General features: G+C 43.1%; 1 protein-coding gene across 2 annotated transcripts in view; it reads left to right on the top strand.

Annotated features, from left to right (window-relative positions):
* The window catches only part of efr3a (EFR3 homolog A (S. cerevisiae)), a 252,918-nt gene that overhangs the window by 133,485 nt on the left and 94,963 nt on the right, over positions 1–24,470 (top strand). For both annotated transcript variants that reach the window (XM_029641973.2, XM_029641974.2), the window contains exon 8: positions 2,805–2,945. In XM_029641973.2, the coding sequence (XP_029497833.1) occupies positions 2,805–2,945 (141 nt within the window). The remainder of the gene's footprint in view (positions 1–2,804; positions 2,946–24,470) is intronic.

The raw sequence follows: 24,470 nt of genomic DNA, 5'->3' as shown, positions 1-24,470 counted from the left end.
ATTACAGGCCTCTCCCATCTTTTTAAGTGGGAGAACTTGCACAATTGTTGGCTGACTAAATACTCTTTTGCCCCACTGTATACCCATTGAATCTTGGAAAATATAACTGTAATTTATACATTTCTCATGAGCTTAGTTCAACTGTCATACCCCATAGGAACCCAAAATATAAGCTTGTTTTACTCCATTGTTGGTCTTTGATGTCTTTGCTCAGTCTATGAATTTGATTTCTCCAGCCCCATCCCACAGCTGTTTAACAGAACAGTAGCTGCTTTGTTGTTGTTCGAACTGCAGATTACCGTTTAATGGTCGGCTGCGAGGGAATGGCTCTTTGTCTCAAATTAATTCCTGCTGTTGCGCCGGTCGCTTCCTCTTTGTAAATGGTGTCACACCACGGATCAAGTAAGCGACCTTGTGGACCACCTTGACTGCCGCATGGCTGCAAGACGGATATTATTTTCTCAGTGGTTCAAAGTGCATCATCTCTCTCTCTTTCTGCCCCTATCCCCCCTCCCTTTGTCTCTCTCTTTCTGCCCCCATTGTCTCTCTCTTTCTGCCCCCCTCCCTTTTTCTCTCTTTTTGTCTCTCTCTTTCTGCCCCCCTGTCTCTCTCTTTCGCCCCCCCCTTGTCTCTCTCTTTCTGCCCCCCTGTCTCTCTCTTTCTGCCCCCCTCCCTTTGTCTCTCTCTTTCTGCCCCCCTCCCTTTGTCTCTCTCTGAGCAATCACCCTTAAACCTATTTGAGACATTTATCGGCTTTTTTTATTTCTCAATTATTTTCCCTAATTTTGAGGCTTGGTTGGAAAAAATCAATAAGCGTAACATTTTCCATTGAACTGTGTGTGGGCTGCAAATAATTGTTTTTCTCTCCCGAGAAACAGATGCCCACAGCCCATCTGTGGCCGGGCTTATTGCGGGGAAATGATTTAGCATTTCATTAATTTGCCAATATCAGACATACCAGACACACTGTTTATTCAGTACAGACAAACTCATTAGGCTTCACGTAGAAATATGACAATCTTTTTTCCACTTCTAACTCCCCCTCTATAGGGAAACTCATAGGGAGAATCTCAATTGCATACTCCTCGCGTCCTCTCTCCTCACCTCTTTCTCAAACCCCATTGGAGGAGAAGGTTGGCTTTCTCATCCAATTGGTTTTGAGAAGGAGGCAAGAACAGAGGATGTGTGTTTATAATTGAGATTATCCCACAGAGTCCCAATTTGCACCCTATTTCTTATATAGTGCACCCATAGGGCTCTGTTCAAAGGTAGTACATTATATAGGAAATATGGTGCCATTTTGGACACAGTCATACACTACATGACCAAAAGTATGTGGACAACCTGCTTATCGAACATCTCATTCCAAAATCATGAACATTAATATTGGTTTGGTCTTCCTTTGCTGCCATAACAGCCTCCACTCTTCTGGGAAGGCTTTCCATTAGAAGTTGGAACATTGCTGCGGGGACCTACATCCATTCATCCACCAGCATAAGTGAGGTTGGGCACTGATGTTTGGCGATTAGACCTGGCTCACAGTCTGCGTTCTAATTTATCCCAAAGGTGTCCGATGGAGTTTAGATCAGGACTCTGTGCAGGCCAGTCAAGTTCTTCCACACCGATCTTAACAAACCATTTCTGTATGGACCTCGCTTTGTGCACGGGGGCATTGTCGTGCTGAAACAGGAAAGGGCCTTCCCCAAATTGTTGCCACAAAGTTGGAAGCACAGAATTGTCTACAATGTCATTGCTGCTCCAGAGTCCAATAGCAGTGAATTTTCCACCACTCTAGCCGATGCTTGGCATTGCCCATGGTGGTCTTAGCTTTGTGTGCGCCTGCTCGGCCATGGAAACCCATTTCATGAAGCTTCCGATGAACAGTTCTTGTGCCGAGGTTGCTTCCAGAAGCAGTTTGGAATTCGGTAGGGAGTGTTGCAACCGATCATCACTCGGCGATCCTGTTCTGTGAGCGTGTGTGGCCTACCACTTTGCGGCTGAGCCGTTGTTGCTCCTAGATGTTTCCACTTCACAATAATAGCCCTTACAGTTGTCCGGGGCAGCTTTAGCAGGGCAGACATTTTTCTAACTGACTTATTGGAAAGGTGGCATCATATGACGGTGCCATATTGAAAGTCACTGAGCTCTTCAGTAAGTCCATTCTACTGCCAATGTTTGTCTATGGAGATTGCATGGCTGTGTGCTCGATTTTATACACCTGTCGGCAATGGGTGTGACTGAAATAGCCGAATCCTCAAATTTGAAGGGGTGTCCACATACTTTTGTTTATATAGTGTAGTCGTGTAAATCGTCATGAAGACGCGGATTAACTTGTCTGTCTCTCACTCTCTCTCGCTCGTGGGCGCACACACACACACTCTTAAGTTGATTGAATGCTATTAGCGCGCACCTGCTAACTAGCTAGCCATTTCACATCAGACACACATACGAACACCTTTTCTCTGATAGACTGATTATTTACAGATTTATTGCTGATGAGACTTACTCTAGACCTGCAATCTCTCTCTCTCGTTGATTTCTTCTGTTTTCTCTGATGGACTGATTTGTCTCCAGTCACCCCCCCCCCCCCTCGCTGTCTCTAGCTCGCTGCAACGTCATAACAGCTGGACCAAAACTGCTGAGAAGTTTACATTTTCTAATTCAATATCTTTTGAGATACTGGTATTAATGTTACTGGTACTTATGCATTTTTATTTCAAGCCAATACATATATTCTGTATGAGTGCACTTATCTGTGGTAAGGAAACCGCGATTTTGATCAATTCTCTCTCTCCTTCTCTCAGGGTGGGCCCACCCGGCACGCCTTCGGAGACAGGGCAGGATGGTGAGGAAAACCCAGCGTCTCTGGCCGAGAGCTGCTTCAGAGAGCTGCTGGGAAGAGCCGCCTACGGCAACATGAACAACGCCGTCCGCCCTGTACTAGTGTAAGTACTAGTGTTACCAGGCTGTACAGACTTCACATCAGAGGAGGCTGGTGGGTGGCTATATAGGAGGATGGTCTTGCCCACCAGCGATCACTGCCACACGCACAGACACACAGACTCTGACTGGGGTGGTCTCATTATGTCTAGTCACGTAGTGTAGGAGGCGGCAAGGGACAAGGTCATTTTAAGATTGATGGCAAACAACATGCAAGGTGCATTCCAAATAGCAACGGCATCTTCCTTTTTCACTATTGGGTTGAAAACAGGAACCATAGCTGGTCTCTTGAAAAATATATATTTAATATCAATTAGATTTGATTGATGCCTATCTATTGATCCAATACCTACTGAGGTGAAGTTCTACCAACCAAGACTAATAGTCTGACTGCATCCAAGTAACACGGTCACCCACTCTCACAGACCTCTGTGACTGAATCTAATTCACACTTTCTCATTGGCTGTGGTTCCCTCCACTGAGCAGAAGCTCAAACATTACCCAGTTACTGTCTGAATGGGGGGGGAATGAGATGGCGGTCATTTTAGCCGAGGAGTCATTATCAGTCTCAAATCCACAGCCTCACAGGGTCCTGTCTGGGGGAGCTGGAATGATATTTCTTCTCTGTAACACACGCACATACACACTTCTCTCTCTTCTCTCCCTATCGCTCTTTCTCTCGCTTTCTCTTAAATCACTCACCCACACCTTGCAGTGGAGTGTGCAGAGCTTTCTGCCGGGCTCGGGAAGTTGTTTTTACCCCCTGTGCTTTGCTAATTCAAATCCAGTTGGTTTTGCAGGAGGTGGTGGCAGATTGAAAAGAGTGTCGCCAAGTGTTGCTTCATTACACTCGTTGTTGTTGTTATTATTATCATCATCAAGGTGCTGTTATTATTGCAAGTTAGTTGAAGAAGCAGTGCCATTATGGTGTTGTTGGTCCTGTTGAAAACTGGTGTGTAGTATTCACAAGGAACCAAACAGAAGCAAACAGGCCAAAATGAGGAACATACCTGAATTTGTCCAATGAGAAACACTTGCTTACATGTTTCCATGTAAATTGTTTTAATACCGTGTGCATTATTGAATACAGCCCTGGGGATGGCCTGTTTTACCTAGTGTTTTGGTTTCCACCCATTCAGATTCAGTTCATTGACAGTTATTGTTGGCATCTGGAACAATGTCCGTGCAGGAGGAGCGTCTAGGCTTGTACCACTCGATTACAGGATCATGTTCATTTGTTTGAGTTTCAAAGCATTGCCGTAATGAACATGACCCAGTGCTATAGATGGCATACAATTGCGGAAAGATAGAACAACATTGTTGCAAATGTGTTGTATTTTCGTAACTATTTCTTGTTCTGAATTGTTGGTTAAGGGCTTGTAAGCATTTCACGCATGTGACAAATACGATTTGATGTACACTCTCCCTAATCCTCTAGTGTTAGAAAACACCTCTGTTGCATTCAAGTTCAAGATTACCCAGGGAATTACTTAGGTGTCCTGACGGTTTTTCTGCAGATAATTGCTTCTCTACAGTCTTTTTACTTTACGCTTCCGATGACCAACCAGGTGAGGAGCAGATGTTTGCTTGAAAATATTCTGTTCGTGAAGCATAGTTCCCCCTGTCATTAGTTCCAGGCAAGCACAACCAAAAAATATGTAGGAACGGTGGCGATTTATATCATGTAAATCTTGGTGGGGCAAAAAATGATAATTTAGATGCAATGCCACAACACAACACTAAACAATACATTAATTGCACTATGACGGTGCCAAACAGTGCCGGCAAACTGTTAGTCCCAACAGCAGTCCCAACACCTCACCACTGCTACACCCGGCTGTCAGTGGCGCCTTGTCTGCCAGCAAAACAGTTCATTCAGCCTAATTTACTGCCTTTGAAAAAACATAGCTGATATGGCTGACTTGCATAAACAAATGTGGTTTCTACTGAACAATTGATATGTGCAAACGATGGCATAAGGTGACGTTGAGCGGATTAATATAATTCCATTTTTATTTTATTTAACCTTTTATTTAATTAGGCAAGTCAGTTAAGAACAAATTCTTATTTACAATGACGGCCAAATCCGGACGATGCTGGACCAATTGTGCGCCGCCCTATGGTACTCCCAATCAAGGCCGGATGTGATACAGCCTGGATTTTAACCAGGGACTGTAGTGACGCCTCTTGCACTGAGATGCAGTGCCTTAGACTGCTGCGCCACTCAGGAGCCAAAGACAATGAACGAGCTAGGATGGACGTAGTCAATATAACTGTTTGTTCAGCACTTTTGAAATGTACAGCGATAGAATTCAGAACATGGGCTGTTCTTACAGTATTCTCCCTGTACACCAAGTCAGAATTGTAGGATAAAGGGGGCATATAAGCAGCCAATGACAATATTCAATGTTGACAGTTCTCTAAAACAGGCTATAGGTTAAATGTGCACCACCAAGTCAGAACAGTAGGCTAAGTTATGAGGGGAAAAGGGAGCAAATTATTAGGGTGAGGCACATGGGCTAGTAACAGCTTACTACACAACACACACTTAGTATTACTTTATTAGCTACAGTACACATATCTCCCTGTCATACTCCATCATTTATGCAGGAGCATACAATACCTTTTTGGACTCACCTTGTTGTGCTGTGCAGAGATTGTTGGTGTTGATGGTGGGTAAAGAGATATTTGCACAGCGTTTGCTTGTGCTGCTAGCTAGCTATGAACAGACAGTGCATTCGGAAAGTATTCAGACCCCTTCCTTTTTTCCACATTTTGTTATGTTACAGCCTTATTTGAAATATTGATACAATTATATTTTTTTCCTCATGAATCTACACACTAAACTCCATAATGGCAAAGGAAAAAACGTTAAAAAAAACACACAAAAAAAACTACAGAAATACCATATTTACATAAGTATTCAGACACTTTGCTTATGAGACTCGAAATTGAGCTCGGGTGCATCCTGTTTACATTGATGTTTATATATACAGTATCAGTCAAATGTTTGTACACACCTACTCATTCCAGGGTTTTTCTTTATTTTTACTATTTTCTGAATTGTAGAATAATAGTGAAGACATCAAAACTATGAAATAACATGTATGGAATCATGTAGTAACCAAAAAAGTGTGAAACAAATAAAAATGTATTTAATAAATTACATTCTTTAAAGTAGCCACTCTTTGCCTTGATGACAGCTTTGCAAACTCTTGGCATTCTCTCAACCAGCTTCATGAGGTAGTTACCTGGAATGCTTTTCAATTAACAGGTGTCCCTTGTTAAAAGTTAATTTGTGGAGTTTCTTTCCTTCTTAATGTGTTTAAGCCAATCAGATGTGTTTCGACTAAGTAAGGGGTATACAAAAGAGAGACATATTTGTTAGAAGACCAAATCCATATTATGACAAGATAAACTCAAATAACCAAAGAGAAATTACAGTCCATCATTACTTTAAGACAGGTCAGTCAATACAAAAATTAAAGTTTCTTCAAGTGCAGTCGCAAAATCCATCACGTGCTATGATGAAACTAGCTTTCATGAGGACCGCCACTGGAAAGGAAGACCCAGAGTTACCTCTGCTACAGAGGATAAGTTCATTAGAGTTAACTGCACCTCAGATTGCAGCCCATATAAATGCTTCATAGAGTTCAAGTAACAGACACATCTCAACATCAACTGTTCAGAGGAGTCTGCGTGAATCAGGCCTTCATGATCGAATTGCTGCAAAGAAATCACTACTAAAGATTTGCCTGGGCCAAGAAACACAAGCAATGGACATTAGACCATTAGTCCTTCGGTCTGAGTCCAAATTTGCGATTTTTGATTCCAACCGCCGTGTCTTTGTGAGACGCGGAGTAGGTGAACGGACGATCATCCGCATTTGTGGTTCTCACCGTGAAGCAAGGAAGAAGAGGTGCGGTGGTGGGGGGGGTGCTTTGCTGGTGGCACTGTCTGGGATTTATTTAGAATTCAAGGCACACTTAACCAGCATGGCTACCACAGCATTCTGCAGTGATATCCCATCTAGTCTGCGGTTAGTGGGACTGTCATTTGTTTTTCTACAGGACAATGGCTCAACACACCTCCAGGCTGTGTAAGGGCTGTTTGACCAAGAAGGAGAGTGATGGAGTGCTGCATCAGATTACCTGGCCTCCACAATCATCCGACCGCAACCCAATTAAGATGGTCTGGGATGAGTTGGAACACAGAGTGAAAGAAAGCAGCCAACAAGTTTTCAGCATATGTGAGAACTCATTCAAGACTGTTGGAAAAGCATTCCTCATGAAGCTGTCATCAAGAGTGGCTACTTTGAAGAATCTAAAATATATTTGTAATTGTTTAACAATTTTTTTTGGTTACTACATGATTCCATTTGTGTCGTTTCATAGTTTGGATGTCTCCACTATTATTAGAAAATGTAGAAAATAGTCAAGCAAACAGAAAAACCCTTGAATGAGTAAGTGTGTCCAAACATTTGACTGGCACTGTATATAGATGTATCTACTTTTAGAAAAAGTTCACACCACCTCCATTCCCTCATCACAAGTCAAGATTCAGCTGCTCTTCTTCCCCGCTTCCACTTTTATGAAGAGGATAGACATGCACATACATTTGTGTGATATTTTAATGAATCGCCTGTCAATGTAATTGGCTTGTTAGATGCTTTTTATGTGGGGATTTGTATCTGTATACCAGACCAGGGAGTTTGAGTTGGTACATTCAGCTACAGTGACTATAGGAGTCGATTGGAATTCAGGACCTTTTTTTACACTTGAAGCACAGGGCTAGAGGTTATGGGTTTATTTCTGGACATGACAAGGGCCTTTGACTATTCACCCCCAGGGCCTTTCGGCTGCTCTACTCAAATCGTTTCTACGTTGGCTCCCGTGGTGTCGGACCTGATTCCAGGTCAAAGGCTTACCATGGGTCATGGGCCAGCTAGAGCCATGTCGCCACCACACACACACACACACACACACACACACACAAAAGGGTTTCCTTTTGCAGGTAAATTGCGTCCTTTGGCCCAGATTTATTTATTTTTTGCAGATAAATACAAGTGTTACTGGCCAAATTGTCTGGGAGAAATACCAGTCGATGTGCTCCAAGTTCAAAGGAAAATATACGTAATAATCTGGTAAATCCTCAAGCTGCTTGGAAATTAGTGTGTGTGTGTTTCTAATTTTACTCACACAAAAGACGCAAGGTCTTCATAAGGGACTTCAGCGACGTGTACACCGACTGAACAAAATTTACGAAGATTGTGTTGATTATCCCTGTTTCCAGTGTGCCCGCCGAGAGGGAATTCTTTCTCCAGAACAGTAAAGACGGCCTCAAGATCACGCCTTCTTGAGGACAACGTAACGAGGCTGATGCTCATTGCAAGCTGTTCCAAGGAGTTTTGAGCAGGCCAAGGTCCACCGCAAACGCAAGTAAATTAGAGGCAAATGATTGTTCTTCAGGCCCAGTCCAAGCAGTTTTGCTGCGTCCTAACCAAGATCAACATATGCCGCCCCTTTGACATGTATTGTATATAGATTTGGAATGGATTGATAGACGTGTAGAGTAAAGATGTGTATCATGCGCAATTGGTGCATTTCAGTAGCACTTGGAAAGGAAACATCGTTGCCAACTATTCACATTGGAGAGTCACCATTTTGCAATCACTAGGTAGGTAACTGCCTATAATAGGAAAAATTGTTTTTAACAATAAGCCACATATGCCAAGAGTCACGACCCCACAATAGTTGAAATTACAATAAACACAACATTTATTATCATCAACCAGTAGAACTGTGCTTTCATAAATGCCTCGGGACTCGTTTCACAGAAGAATTGTAAATAAGCTTTCTTCTAACGAACCAGCCTTAACAAATTTTGTTTATTTACATATAGAATTTGATTGTCCAACATCAGTTTTATAATTTCTTCATGTTGTCTGCCTTGTCGTCTTTCCACTGCTGTGCTGCTGAATGGGTAGTGGGGTGGGACGGGCCGGTCGTGGATAGAAGGGGTCCATCGTTTGTCAAATTAACATCAAAAGTAGATATTTTTTATCCTCACCTGGTGCTTAAGTTTTCCTAACCTGCTGTGACTGGTGTAGATTGCCTCTGCGATGTGCGTTGATCGGCTTACATATGACCAAAGGATCCGGGTTTGTGTTTATCTTTTATTCTGATAAAGAAACAAACATCCATAAATGAAATGTTGTGCTGCCCTTGTTCACCAACTCTTCTCTTCAACATGGATACAGTAAACAGGGTTAAGAATAACAATTGTCTCGTTAGACTTTATATCACTATGGGTCTGGGCTAGCCAACTTTCATGCATAAATCTCACAATGTACTGGTATTTCAGTGGAAATATACACTACATTTCTGTGTTTTAACATAACGGGTTGATAGGTTACTGAATAATTGTCACATTAATATACCAAACTCTTCCACATGGATACAGTAGACGGGGAACAGTAATAAAACATCACTTCTAAATATAATATTTGTATAATATAATTTGCGAACAACCTGTATGAAAATGGTTATTAATAAATAACCAAACAGAGCTGTTTTCAAATACAATCTAGGAATCTCATTTAATATAGCCTAGGCATGAACATTTTAATCAGTCCCTAATAAATAACAAAATAGGGCTGTCTACGAACACCAAGGCTGGCTGGTCATGGCTAGAAGAGATCCAGGTTTTGTCAAATCAACGTCAGATTTTACTTTCATGTTGTCTAATTACACAAAATCTGAATAGGTCCCATGCCTGATATGACTGTACATTACTTTTGTTGTTACAAGTGCCCTTTTTAATGTTGCACACTTCCTTCTCCTTCTGCATCCACCCTCAAACATCATGCCCCCCTTTACTGTGTAGGCAACCTGTTCTTCTAGGCTAAATTAGGATTTCAATTTTGTTATGATTTTAATTTATGATTTATATACTGAACCAAAATATAAATGCAACATGCATCAATTTCAAAGATTTTACTGAGTTACAGTTCAGTCAATTGAAATAATTAAATGATGCCCTAATCTATGGATTTCACAACTGGGAATACCGCTCCCGAGTGGTGCAGTGGTCTAAGGCACTGCATCTCAGTGCTAGAGGCGTCACTACAGACCCTGGTTTGATCCCCGGCTGTATCACAACCGGCCATGATCAGCAGTCCCATAGGGCGGCGCACAATTGGTTAGGGTAGAGTTTGGCCCAGGGTAGGCCGTCATTGTAAAATAATAATTTGTTCTTAACTGACTTGCCTTGATAATTAAAGGTAAAATAAAAATATGCATATGTTGGTCACAGATACCAAAAGGTAGGGGCGTGGATCAGGTGTGACCACCATTTGCCTCATGCAGTGCAACACATCTCCTTCGCATAGAGTTGATCAGGCTGTTGATTGTGGCCTGTGGAATGTTGTCCTACTCCTCATCAGAGGCTGTGCGAAGTTTGCTGGATATTGGCGGGAACTGGAATACGCCGTCATACACAACGATCCGGAATATCCCAACTATGCTCAGAGTGACATCTGGTAAGTATGCAGGCCATGGAAGAACTGGGAAAATGTCATCTTCGCGGAATTGTGTACAGGTCCTTGAGTCATGCGTTATCATGCTGAAACATGAGGTGATGGCGGCGGATAAATGGCACGACAATGGGCCTCAGGAGCTCGTCACGGTAAATTTGCTATTGATAAAATTCAATTGTGTCCATAGCTTATGCCTGCCCATACATAACCTCACCCCCACCATGGGGCACATAGTTCACGACATTGATATCAGCAAACAACCTGCCCACACGACGCCATACACATGGTCTGCGGTTGTGAGGCCAGGTGCACGTACTGCCAAATGTTGTAAAACAACGTTGAAGGTGGCTTATAGTAGAGAAATTCACATTCAAATCTCTGGCAACAGCTCTGGCAGACATTCCTGCAGTCAGCATGCCAATTGCACGCTCCCTCAAAACTTGAGACATCTGTCGGCGTTGTGTGACAAAACTGCACATTTTAATGACATTTTGTCATCAGGTAAACCTGTGTATTGATAATGCTGTTTAATCAGCTTCTTAATATGCCAGACCTGTCAGGTGGATGGATTATCTTAGTAAATGAGAAATGCTTAATAACAGGGATGTAAACTAATTTGTGTGCAATATCTGAAAGAAATAAGTTCCTCTGTCCAGTGTCTGTGTTCTTTTGCCCATCTTAATCTTTTATTGGCCAGTCTGAGACATGGCTTTTTCTTTGCAACTCTGCCTAGAAGGCCAGCATCTCGGTGTCGCCTCTTCACTGTTGACGTTGAGACTGGTGTTTTGCTGGTACTATTTAATGAAGCTGCCAGTTGAGGACTTGTAAGGCGTCTATTTCTCAAACTAGACACTCTAATGTACTTGTCCTCTTGCTCAGTTGTGCACCGGGGCCTCCCGCTCCTCTTTCTATTCTGGTTAGAGCCAGTTTGCGCTGTTCTGTGAAGGAAGTAGTACACAGCGTTGTACGATATCTTCAGTGTCTTGGCAATTTCTCACATGGAATGGCCTTAATTTCTCAGAACAAGAATATACTGACGAGTTTCAGAAGAAAGTTATTTGTTTCTGGCTGCCCAACCCTCTTCCTGGAGATCTACCGTCCTGTGGGTTTTCAGTCCAACCCTAATTTAACACACACAACCGTTTTCAGATGTGGTAACTTAATTGCAAAAGGGTTTTCTAATGATCAATTGGCTTTTTAAAGTGATGAACTTGGATTAGCTAACACAACATACCATTGGATCACAGGAATGGTGGTTGCTAATAATGGGCCTCTGTACACCTTTGTAGCTATTCCATAAAAAATAAGCCGTTTCCAGCTACAATAGTCATTTACAACATTACCGATGTCTACACTGTATTTCTGATCAATTTTATGTTATTTTAATGGACAATACATGTGCTTTTATTTCACAAAACAAGGACATTTCTAAGTGACCTCAAACTTTTGAACGGTAGTGTAGGTATGTCTGTTTATTTCACAAAATATCTCGCAATGTGAATATTTTGATTTTTTTTTTAAGTCAAACACCATTTTAATCAGGATGATCTCCTCTTTCTAATGATGTAAGGCTGAGAAGCGTACTCTGCTGTAATCAATCACTCGACCAGAAATAGTCAGATTTAGCCATTTTTTTCCTACTTCCTCGTTATGTTATTCAGACAAGCACACTCGGCACCATCGAGTTTTTATTTTTCAGCTTTGTCCTAAAAACAGATTGTAGTGGTAAAATAAAAAGGTGTACATTTTTTGGTGTCATTTAGGGAAAATGGAATTCTAAGGATCATTCCAGTCAGAAGAGGCTCAAAGGGTCGTTTAAATTAATTTGCTATGACTAGTGTTCCAGCTCAACCAATGTTCTTTGGCCATTTTTCAACCTTGGATGAACTTTGACTCATTCTGTTGTCCAGCCTAACAAGCATGCATTGGCAGGAAAGCTGCAGATGGGTGAGCAGGCTACTATTCCCCATCGTTTATCAGTGCAATTTTGACAGCCAACTACAGTATGTGCTGCAAAAAATGGAGGGTTTATCTACTCTTACCTCATTAGATTTTTACCTTCCCTTGCTCTGGTTAACATTAGTTGTTGATCTTAGGGAGGAGAGATAGCCTACTTGTTCATGGTTGTTTGATAAATTTGACTGTAAAGTTCCCAAATGTAAGGACTCCTGTGATATTTACATATTTGCAGAAATACATTCCGGTGTACAGTATTTTATGGCTTTTGGTGAATGCTTTCTAATGCTCTAAAAACGCGTTGTTGCTACTGCCTGTAAACACACATTCAGTTCAAAGATGGCAGACCTGTGTGGCAAATGGCTTATTTGCATATTGGCCTACTGTAGCTCTGATCTGCTATTAATTGTCGAAACACGTGGCTGGGTAGGGGGTAAAAAAGACAGTAGGTTTTATCCAATAAAATACCTGCTAAAGACCTAGTCAATAACAAATGGAAGCAAAGCAAACTGACAGATTTATATTTTTTTATTACCTTGGCATCTGTAGCTATTGAGATGTAAGGACAGGTATGATTTAGCTGCAATATCCATTGCCCGTGTCTCTGAGAGAAACAGCTTTCGGGGCGTCGGCTCTAACGCAGTTAACACTTCTGATTCAGCGAAAATGTTCTGGGTAAAATCGTAACACTTATTGCTATTTGTTTTGGATTGGACTAGTGGATGAGACAAAAGGCTATACGGTTTAAATTGCGCTTGCAATGCGATGTCCCAACTATATAGTTAAATAGAACAATTTCAGTATGTACACTGTGTACAAAACACAGACTGACCAGGTGAAAGCGATGATGGGTGTGTGTCAAGAATGGTCCACCACGCAAAGGACATCCAGCCGACTTGGCACAACTGTGAGAAGCATTGGAGTCATCATGGGCCAGCATCCCTGTGGAACGCTTTCGACACATTGTAGGGTCCATGCCCTGGCGAATTGAGGCTGTTCTGAGGGCAAAAGGAAGGTGTTCTTAATGTTTTGTACACTGTGTATATCTATGTATTATATATCTATTTGGTCCCATCAGCCTATGTAGAAAGAGGCAACCTAAGTACATTTCAATTAAACTGAAATTCAGTCTATATGTGTACCAGTCAATTCACTCTTTAACTGAGTTCAACTGCACACATGACTTGTCATGGAATATATTGCAAGTGACACGGCTGAGTTTTTAAAAAAAAAAAAATATTTTACCTTTATTTTACTAGGCAAGTCAGTTAAGAACAAATTCTTATTTTCAATGACATCCTAGGAACAGTGGGTTAACTGCCTGTTCAGGGGCAAAACGACAGATTTGTACCATGTCAGCTCAGGGATTCGAACTTGCAACCTTCCAGTTACTAGTCCAACACTCTAACCACTAGGCTACCCTTCCGCCCCAGCTAGGGTGGTGTTCAGTAGGGCCCACCATAACATACATAATGTTTTTAAATGGAAAGTGAAACGGAGCCTTTCGTATTGTACAAGTCCAGGTAGTCCTAATCTGTCTCGTTTTCTTCTATTTGGTGCCTAATGAACATGACCCAGGCAACCCTTTTGTCTTGTGTTGCTACAGAAACTGACACCATTACTTACTCAAGACTTCCCGACTCTACAACAGACCCAGGAGAGAAAAATGAGAGAAATGCATCTTGAAGTCAGGTCTAAAAATAGCAGGGGTTAGGAGGGGGGGGGGGGGATTGAAGAGGAAGAGGGGTTTGCTGGGTTGGCTAGGGTTGGATTGACGTCACCGCGACGACGGTAGGCCCATTATGACACAGTGAGCCTCCTCTCTCTCTGCTCCAGCTCACCAGATGGCTGGTTTTCCCCCATGCCTCTGAGTAGGGAGAGATGGAGGGCAGCGGGAGAGATGGAGGGCAGCGGGAGAGATGGAGGGCAGCGGGAGAGATGGAGGGCAGCGGGAGAGATGGAGGGCAGCGGGAGAGCGAGGCAGGCAGCGGGAGAGATGGAGGGCAGCGGGAGAGATGGAGGGCAGCGGGAGAGCGAGGCGGGCAGCGGGAGAGCGAGGCGGGCAGCGGGAGAGCGAGGCAGGCAGCGGGAGAGCGAGGCAGGCAGCGGGAGAGATGGAGGGCAGCGGGAGAGCGAGGCAGGCAGCGGGAGAGCGAGGCAGGCAGCGGGAGAGCGAGGCAGGCAGCGGGAGAGCGAGGCAGGCAGAGGCAGGTGGAGGGCGGAAATGGATAGCGAGGGTAAGGCTGAGGGAGACGGCCAGAGAGGAAGGGGGAGCCGGTGAGGGGGAGAGACGGCCAGTGAAGGGGAGATACGGCCAGTGAGGCGGAGCCAGTGAGAGGCAGAGATGGCCAGATAGCAAGGGGGGGGGGGCAGTGGGAGGGGTAGCCGCCCCAGTGAGAGGGGTAGCCGCCCCAGTGAGAGGGGTAGCCGCCCCAGTGAGACTGAAAAAGAGAGCCACCAACTGGTGGTAGACTCAGAAAGAGGTGCCGGTTTTTATATATAGGTACAATCGGCCTGCGTCCTTGTGTTAAAAGGGTGAATGACCAGTAGGAGAAGATTACAGTCCACACAGGTTTATTACCACAAACAGGCACACACACACGATAATAGGATGTAGACTGATGGAATAGTATTCTTTAATGGACAGACGAAACGGAATATACACTATATCTACAATGATATGTGGACAGCCTTTCAAATTAGTGCATTCGGCTTTTTCAGCCAAACATGGCTGACAGGAATATATAATCGAGCACACAGCCATGCAATCTCCATAGACAAACATTGGCAGTAGAATGGTCTTAATTTAGAGCTCATTGACTATTATTCCTTTTTCCTTTTTTGCTGGTACTTTTACTCCTTTTTCTCCCCAATTGGTAATCAAATCAAATGTTATTTGTCACATACACATGGTTAGCAGATGTTAATGCGAGTGTGGCGAAATGCTTGTGCGTCTAGTTCCGACAATGCAGTAATAACCAACGAGTAATCTAACCTAACAATTTCACAACAGCTACCTTATACACACAAGTGTAAAGGGATGAAGAATATGTACATAAAGATGTATGAATGAGTGATGAACCAGAACGGCATAGGCAAGATGCAGTAGATGGTATCGAGTACAGTATATACATATGAGATGAGTAATGTAGGGTATGTAGACATTATATTAACCTCTAGCGACGAGCAATCCCGTATCCGGGAGCGTAATCGTAGCCTCAAGCGCATTACCATAACGCAACTATTTCTATTCATGAAAATCGCAAATGAAATGAAATAAATATATTCAAACAGAAGCTTTAGCCTTTTGTTAACAACACTGTCATCTCAGATTTTCAAAATATGCTTTTCAACCAAAGCTACACAAGCATTTGTGTAAGAGTATTGATAGCCTAGCATAGCATTAAGCCTAGCATTCAGCAGGCAACATTTTCACAAAAACAAGAAAAGCATTCAAATAAAATCATTTACCTTTGAAGAACTTCGGATGTTTTCAATGAGGAGACTCTCAGTTAGATAGCAAATGTTCATTTTTTTCCAAAAATATTATTTGTGTAGGAGAAATCCCTTACGCAATAATTGCAACGGAGGACACCAAGCGACCACCTGGATAAAGTAATCCCTCTCACCCCCCCTTAAAAGATTTAGATGCACTACTGTTCCACTGGATGTCATAAGGTGAATGCACCAATTTGTAAGTCGCTCTGGATAAGAGCGTCTGCTAAATGACTTAAATGTAAATGTAATGTAATGTAAATGTAGTCTCTTAGGGTCAATCTTCCAATGATATGCCTACAAATACGACACCTTGGGGAAAACGTGGAAAAGGTAAGCTGACTCCTAGCTCCTCCACAGCCATATAAGGAGTCATTGCCATGAGGCTGTTTCAAAAAATGCGGCACTTCCCGATTGTATTTTTATCTGGGTTTTTTCTGTAACATCAGTTCTGTGGCACTCACAGACAATATCTTTGCAGTTTTGGAAACGTCAGAGTGTTTTCTTTCCAAAGCTGTCAATTACATGCATAGTCGAGCATCTTTTCGTGACAAAATATCTTGTTTAAAACGGGAACTTTTTTCATCCAAAAATTAAAAGAGCGCCCCCTATATCGAAAAAGTTAAGTGGCATTGCAGTGGCTAGGGATACATGTATTACATAAAGATGGCAAGATGCAGTAAGTGATATAGAGTACAGTATATACATATGAGATGAGTAATTTAGGGTATGTAGACATTATATTAAGTGGCATTGTTTAAAGTGGCTAGTGATACATGTTTTACATGTATGGCAGCAGCCACTCAATGACAGTTTTGTCCCAATGCTGCAACTCCCGTACGGACTCGGGAGAGGTAAAGGTCGAGCACCATGCGTCCCCCGAAACACGACCCTGCCAAGCCGCACTGCTTCTTGACATACATTTAAAATCCAAGATGTCGGCGCAGTAGGACGTGTATATCTGTCTTTGTCTTATCCCGTGTCTTAACCCTTGTAAATAGCCAGTCTTTTTTCGTATATACAGTATATCTTAATCTCACTTCTTAATCTCACTGCTTCTCTCCACCATATCACCGGATTCCTGCCTCTCTGGATCATTGCACTGGATCAATACTCCTAGCTAGCTGCCAGCTAGCCTCCTTTGACAATTGGCCTGGACCCTTTTATTGTCGACACGGAGCCCCGCCGGTCCATCACGACTGGACTGCCGATGTGATCGCCCGATGTCGTCTCAACAGGCTATTCTGTAACCATCTACTAGCCCCGGCCCGTTAGCTTTTTCTGAATGCTTTGTCCCCTCCTCGCCCAGTGTAGTAGTGAATACCGTACAGCACCCTGTCTCACCTATTGCTACTCTTTTGACACTATGACCACTCGGCTACACAGCTGATGCCCCATGGACTGTTTCAATAACACAGTACCTCATTTTGTTTACCTGTCGGCCCCAGCCTCAAACTCAGGTCCTGTATGTATCTAACTGACCTGCTCTGCCCTTTCTTCGCCATTTACCCGTTGTTGTATTAGCTCTCCTGATCAACACCTGTGATTGCTTTTATGCCTCTCTCTAATGTCAATATGCCTTGTGTGTTTATTGTTTTATGTCACTGTAGAGCCCTCAGTCCCGCTAAAATTGCCTTAGATAGCTCTTTCGTCCTGCCCCACAAACATGCGGAGACCTCACCTATGTGAATTGATGCTTCCAGAGGTGAAACCTCTCATCATCACGCAACGCATAGGTTTACCTCCACTGTACTCACATCCTACCATACCATTGTCTGGACAATTATGCCTTGAACCCAGAAATCTGCTCCTTTTATTCTCTGTCCCCAACGCACTAGACGACCAGTTCTTATAGCCTTTAGCCGTACCCTTATCCCACTCCTCCTCTCTTCCTCTGGTGATGTAGAGGTTAACCCAGGCCCTGTAGCCCCCATTTCATCTCCTATTCCCCAGGCGCTATCATTTGTTGACTTCTTTAACCGTAAAAGCCTTGGTTTCATGCATGTTAACATCAGAAGCCTCCTCCCTAAGTTTTTTTTCTTCACTGCTTTAGTACACTCCGCCAGCCCAGATGTCCTAGCCGTGTCTGAATCTTGGCTTAGGAAGGCCACCAAAAATTCTGAAATTTCCATCCCCAACTATAACATTTTCTGCCAAGATAGAACTGCCAAATGGGGTGGAGTTGCAATCTACTTCAGAGACAGCCTGCAGAGTTCTGTCATGCTATCCAGGTCTGTGCCTAAACAGTTCGAGCGTCTACTTTTAAAAATCCACCTTTCCAGAAATATGTCTCTCACTATTGCCGCTTGTTAGACTCCCCTCAGCTGCACCCTGGACACCATATGTGAATTAATATCCCCCATTTATCTTCAGAGTTTGTACTGTTAGGTGACATAAACTGGGATATGCTTAATATCCTGGCTGTTTTACAATCTAAGCTAGATGCCCTCAATCTCCAGGTACAACCCCAAATCCGTAAACTCGAGCACCCTCATAGATATCATCCTGACCAACCTGCTCTCTAAATACACCTCTGCTGTCTTCAACCAGGATCTCAGCAATCACTGCCTCATTGCCTGCATCTGTAATGAGTCCGCGGTCAAATGACCACCCCTCATCACAGTCAAATGCTCTCTAAAAAAGATTCAGCGAGCAGGCTTTTCTAATTGACCTGGCCTGGGTATCCTGAAAAGATATTGACCTCATTCCGTCAGTAGAGGATGCCTGGTTATTCTTTGAAAGTGCTTTCCTCACCATCTTAAATAAGCATGCCCCATTCAAAAAATGTAGAACCAGGAACAGATATAGCCCTTGGTTCACTCCAGACCTGACTTCCCTTGACCAGCACAAAAACATCCTGTGGCGTACTGCATTAGCATCGAATAGCCCCCACGATATGCAACTTTTCAGGGAAGTTCTGAATCAATATACACAGGCAGTTTGAAAAAGCTAGCCTTCGCTTTCCTAACAGAAATTTGCATCCTGTAGCACAAACTCAAAAAAGTTCTGGGACACTGTAAAGAACATGGAGAATAAGAGCACCTCCTCCCAGCTGCCCACTGCACTGAGGCTAGGAAACACTGTCACCACCAATAAATCTATGATAATCAAGAATTTCAATAAGCAGTTTTCTACGGCTGGCCATGCTTTCCACCTGGCTACCCCTACCCCGGTCAACAGCTCTGCACCCCCCAACTTGCACAAGCCTCTCCATTCCTCCTTCACCCAAATCCAGATAGCTGATGTTCTGAAAGAGCTGCAAAATCTGGACCCCTACAAATCAGCTGGGATAGACAATCTGGACCCTCTCTTTCTAAAATTATCCACCGCAATTGTTGCAACCCCTATTACTAGCCTGTTCAACCTGTCTTTCATATCGTCTGAGATCCCCAAAGATTGGAAAGCTGCCGTGGTTATCCCCCTCTTCAAAGGGGGAGACACTCTAGACCCAAACTGTTATAGACATATCTATCCTACCCTGCCTTTGTAAGGTCTTCGAAAGCCAAGTTAACAAACAGATCACCGACCATTTTGAATCACACCGTACCTTCTCCACTATGCAATCTGGTTTCCGAGCTACTTCTCAGAGTTCAGTGTGTTAAATCGGAGGGCCTGTTGCCGAACTTCTGGCAGTCTCTATGGGGGTGCCACAGTGTTCAATTCTCGGGCCTACTCTTTTCTCTGTATACATCAATGATGTTGCTCTTGCGGCTGGATATTCTCTGAACCACCTCTACGCAGATGACACCATTCTGTATACTTCTGACGCTTCTTTGGACACTGTGTTAACTAACCTCCAGACGAGCTTCAATGCCATACCTTCCGTGGTCTCCAACTGCTCTTAAATGCAATTAAAACTACATGCATGCTCTTCAACCGATCGCTGCCCGCCCCTGCCCGCCCGCCTAGCATCACTACTCTGGATGGTTCTGACTTAGAATATGTGGACAACTACAAATACCTAGGTGTCTGTTTAGACTGTAAACTCTACTTCCAGACTCATATTAAGCATCTCCAATCCAAAATGAAATCTAGAATTGGCTTCCTATTTCTCAACAAAGCATCCCTTCACTCATGCTGCCAAACATACCCTCGTAAAAATGACTATCCTACCGATCCTTGACTTCGGCGACGTCATTTACAAAATAGCCTCCAACACTCTAATCAGCAAATTGGATGCAGTCTATCACAGAGCCACCCGTTTCGTCACCAAAGCCCCATATACGTTACCCACACATTCGACCTGTATGCTCTCGTTGGCTGGCCTTTGCTTCATAGTCGTCTCCAAACCCACTGGCTCGAGGTCATTGACAGTTGACGTCGGAAGTTCACATGCACCTTATGCAATTCTTGACACAATTCTTGACATTTAATCCCATTAAAAATTCCCTGTTTTAGGTCAGTTAGGATCACCATTTTATTTTAAGAATGTGAAATGTCAGAATAATAGTAAAAAGAGATATTTATTTAATATGTTCTTTATTTCATCACATTCCCAGTGGGTCAGAAGTTTACATACTCACAATTAGTATTTGGTAGCATTGCCTTTAAATTGTTTTAAGTGGGTCAAACATTTCAGGTAGCCTTCCACAAGCTTCCCACAATAAATTGGGTGAATTTAGGCCAATTCCTCCTGACAGAGCTGGTATAACTGAGTCAGGTTTGTAGGCCTCCTTGCCTGCACATGCTTTTTCAGTTGTGTCCACAAAGTTTCTATAGAATTGAGGTCAGGGATTTGTGATGGCCACTCCAATACCTTGAATTTGTTGTACTTAAACCATTTTGCCACAACTTTGGAAGTATGCTTGGGGTCATTGTACATTTGGAAGACCCATTTGCGACCAATCTTTAACTTCCTGATGGGCTATTTACAGATGGGCTATGTACAGGTGCAATGATCTGTAAGCTGCTCTGATAGCTGATTCTTAAAGTTATTGAGTCATTAAAACTTGTTATTCAATCACTCCACAAATGTCTTGTTAACGAACTATAGTTTTGGCAAGTCGGTTAGGACATCTACTTTGTGCATGACACAAGTAATTTTTCCAACAATTGTTTACAGACAGATTATTTAACGTGTAACTCACTGTATCACAATTCCAGTGAGTCAGAAGTTTACATACACTAAGTTGACTACTGTGCCTTTAAACAGCTTGGAAAATTCCAGGACATCATGTCATGGCTTTAGACATTTCTAATTGACAGCTAATTGACATCATTTGAGTCAATGATCTGTCGATCATGCCTGCTAAATTCAGTTCATCAATGTTGTTGAGAAAGGTAGCATATATTTTGTAGTTCTCGATGGCTAACATTATATCTTTCAAAAACGGCGTGTTAGGAAGGACTGTCAACACATACTGAACAGCTCACGTTATAGACAGAAGCATGATACAATACAAGTAATTTATTATCATAAAACCTGAGCAGATTTAGCTTGTTCACATACTAAAATATGTCTAGGATGTCAAACAATCAACAATATGGTTCTGTCCCAATTTGCTTAATTTCATTGGCGTGTATTTTTTTGTTTATCTTAGAGCAATAAGACGATGGATATGACATTGTCTGAGCTGGAGGGGTTGAAGAGGACTAAGTAGTTGGTTGACAGTGCTGAGCTAGTGGTTGAAACCCTCATCATTGACCAAAATAGGCAGATCATTAAATGGATCCAGGAGAACATGCCAGATACAAAGTATCGCTTGATATTTTGCCAAATATAAGAAATAAAAAATTTAACATGCCAGAGACAAAGTATCGCTTGATATTTGGCTAAATGTAAGAAATACATTTTTTATGGTCATGATGTAACTGGGTAGGATTATTCTACTCATCTATGTGTACATTTGTATTATATGTTCATATTCTTCTGTGATTAGCTCTACGCAAGACAAGCAGGTAGAACTCCATGATCAACTATCTCTACTGGTCATGTGCAATGTCTCCTGAAGAAAGCAGGGAAATGATTGTGCCAAAATGGAAAGTTGTGCTGTACCACATACAGAACCAACACACCAACCTACCGATGCCACTCATGCCTTTGTGTCCTCATGCACCACTGCAAGCAGAGGAACGGACAAAGGACTGGCTGAAACCAAGTAAGTGTCCATATCCTACATGTAGTACATTTGTTTTTGCAGAACAGCACATCTTTAAAATATAATGGTTATTTCTCTTTTTATATGTAGTGGGGTTGGAGAAGATTCTACATGGGGCCTTGATCCTGAAGGACATCTTCCAAATATCCACACTGACGACCAGCCATCAGGGCTAGAGGCATACCACTCTCTGATGCCGCACTTCATGCCAAAGCACACCGCCTTCTCCTACAATGGAATGCATGCAAAGCTTAAAAATAAGAATTGTTCCTACTGCTGAAATGGTCATTATTGTAGTCAAGTGTATCACCGCCATTTCTATTGGTTGTCTCTCAAAAAAACCCGTCAAATGTATCTGTAGCCTTGCATTACAATGAGAACAGTGGATGGATGCAGGCAGTGAGAAAAGACAACCTGCTCAAGTACTCCCTCTCTGTCCCAAATGCCAAGAAGGGCCAGCGTCACCCGGGTTAGGGTTTGGCCGTCATTGTAAATAATAATTTGTTCTTAACTGACTTGCCCTGTTACTTAAATGTTACATAAAAAAATAAAGGGTTGACAATTCAGCCAGAGAAGACCAATACCACCAACAGTAAGAGTTCTTTATTTTCTTTCTAGTGAAATTATATTTTTTAAAAATTGTTAGTCTGCCAATATTATTGAAATGCCTGTTTATTATTTGTCTTTACAGACTACGCTACCAAAATAGTGAAAGCTGTGGTTTATCCCAGGATCCTGGAATCACCTCCACAACTCTCTAGCCAGTTTCAGTGTCCCAGTGAAATCAAATCAAATCAAATTTTATTTGTCACATACACATGGTTAGCAGATGTTAATGCGAGCGTAGCGAAATGCTTGTGCTTCTAGTTCCGACAATGCAGTAATAACCAACAAGTAATCTAACTAACAATTCCTAAACTACTGTCTTATACACAGTGTAAGGGGATAAAGAATATGTACATAAGGATATATGAATGAGTGATGGTACAGAGCAGCATAGGCAAGATACAGTAGATGGTATCGAGTACAGTATATACATATGAGATGAGTATGTAAACAAAGTGGCATAGTTAAAGTGGCTAGTGATACATGTATTACATAAGGATGCAGTCGATGATATAGAGTACAGTATATACGTATGCATATGAGATGAATAATGTAGGGTAAGTAACATTATATAAGGTAGCATTGTTTAAAGTGGCTAGTGATATATTTACATTTCCCATCAATTCCCATTATTAAAGTGGCTGGAGTTGAGTCAGTGTGTTGGCAGCAGCCACTCAATGTTAGTGGTGGCTGTTTAACAGTCTGATGGCCTTGAGATAGACGCTGTTTTTCAGTCTCTCGGTCCCAGCTTTGATGCACCTGTACTGACCTCGCCTTCTGGATGATAGCGGGGTGAACAGGCAGTGGCTCGGGTGGTTGATGTCCTTGATGATCTTTATGGCCTTCCTGTAACATCGGGTGGTGTAGGTGTCCTGGAGGGCAGGTAGTTTGCCCCCGGTGATGCGTTGTGCAGACCTCACTACCCTCTGGAGAGCCTTACGGTTGAGGGCGGAGCAGTTGCCGTACCAGGCGGTGATACAGCCCACCAGGATGCTCTCGATTGTGCATCTGTAGAAGTTTGTGAGTGCTTTTGGTGACAAGACGAATTTCTTCAGCCTCCTGAGGTTGAAGAGGCGCTGCTGCGCCTTCTTCACGATGCTGTCTGTGTGAGTGGACCAATTCAGTTTGTCTGTGATGTGTATGCCGAGGAACTTAAAACTTGCTACCCTCTCTACTACTGTTCCATCGATGTGGATAGGGGGGTGTTCCCTCTGCTGTTTCCTGAAGTCCACAATCCTCTCCTTAGTTTTGTTGACGTTGAGTGTGAGGTTATTTTCCTGACACCACACTCCGAGGGCCCTCACCTCCTCCCTGTAGGCCGTCTCGTCGTTGTTGGTAATCAAGCCTACCACTGTTGTGTCGTCCGCAAACTTGATGATTGAGTTGGAGGTGTGCGTGGCCACGCAGTCGTGGGTGAACAGGGAGTACAGGAGAGGGCTCAGAATGCACCCTTGTGGGGCCCCAGTGTTGAGGATCAGCGGGGAGGAGATGTTGTTGCCTACCCTCACCACCTGGGGGCGGCCCGTCAGGAAGTCCAGTACCCAGTTGCACAGGGCAGGGTCGAGACCCAGGGTCTCGAGCTTGATGACGAGCTTGGAGGGTACAAATGGGGTCGATGAACAGCATTCTCACATAGGTATTCCTCTTGTCCAGATGGGTTAGGGCAGTGTGCAGTGTGGTTGAGATTGCATCGTCTGTGGACCTATTTGGGCGGTAAGCAAATTGGAGTGGGTCTAGGGTGTCAGGTAGGGTGGAGGTGATATGGTCCTTGACTAGTCTCTCAAAGCACTTCATGATGACGGAAGTGAGTGCTACGGGGTGGTAGTCGTTTAGCTCAG

This window comes from Oncorhynchus nerka, linkage group LG9b, assembly GCF_034236695.1.
Source record: "Oncorhynchus nerka isolate Pitt River linkage group LG9b, Oner_Uvic_2.0, whole genome shotgun sequence".
Classification (NCBI taxonomy): Eukaryota; Metazoa; Chordata; class Actinopteri; order Salmoniformes; family Salmonidae; genus Oncorhynchus; species Oncorhynchus nerka.
This window is presented reverse-complemented; position numbering and strand designations above follow the sequence as displayed.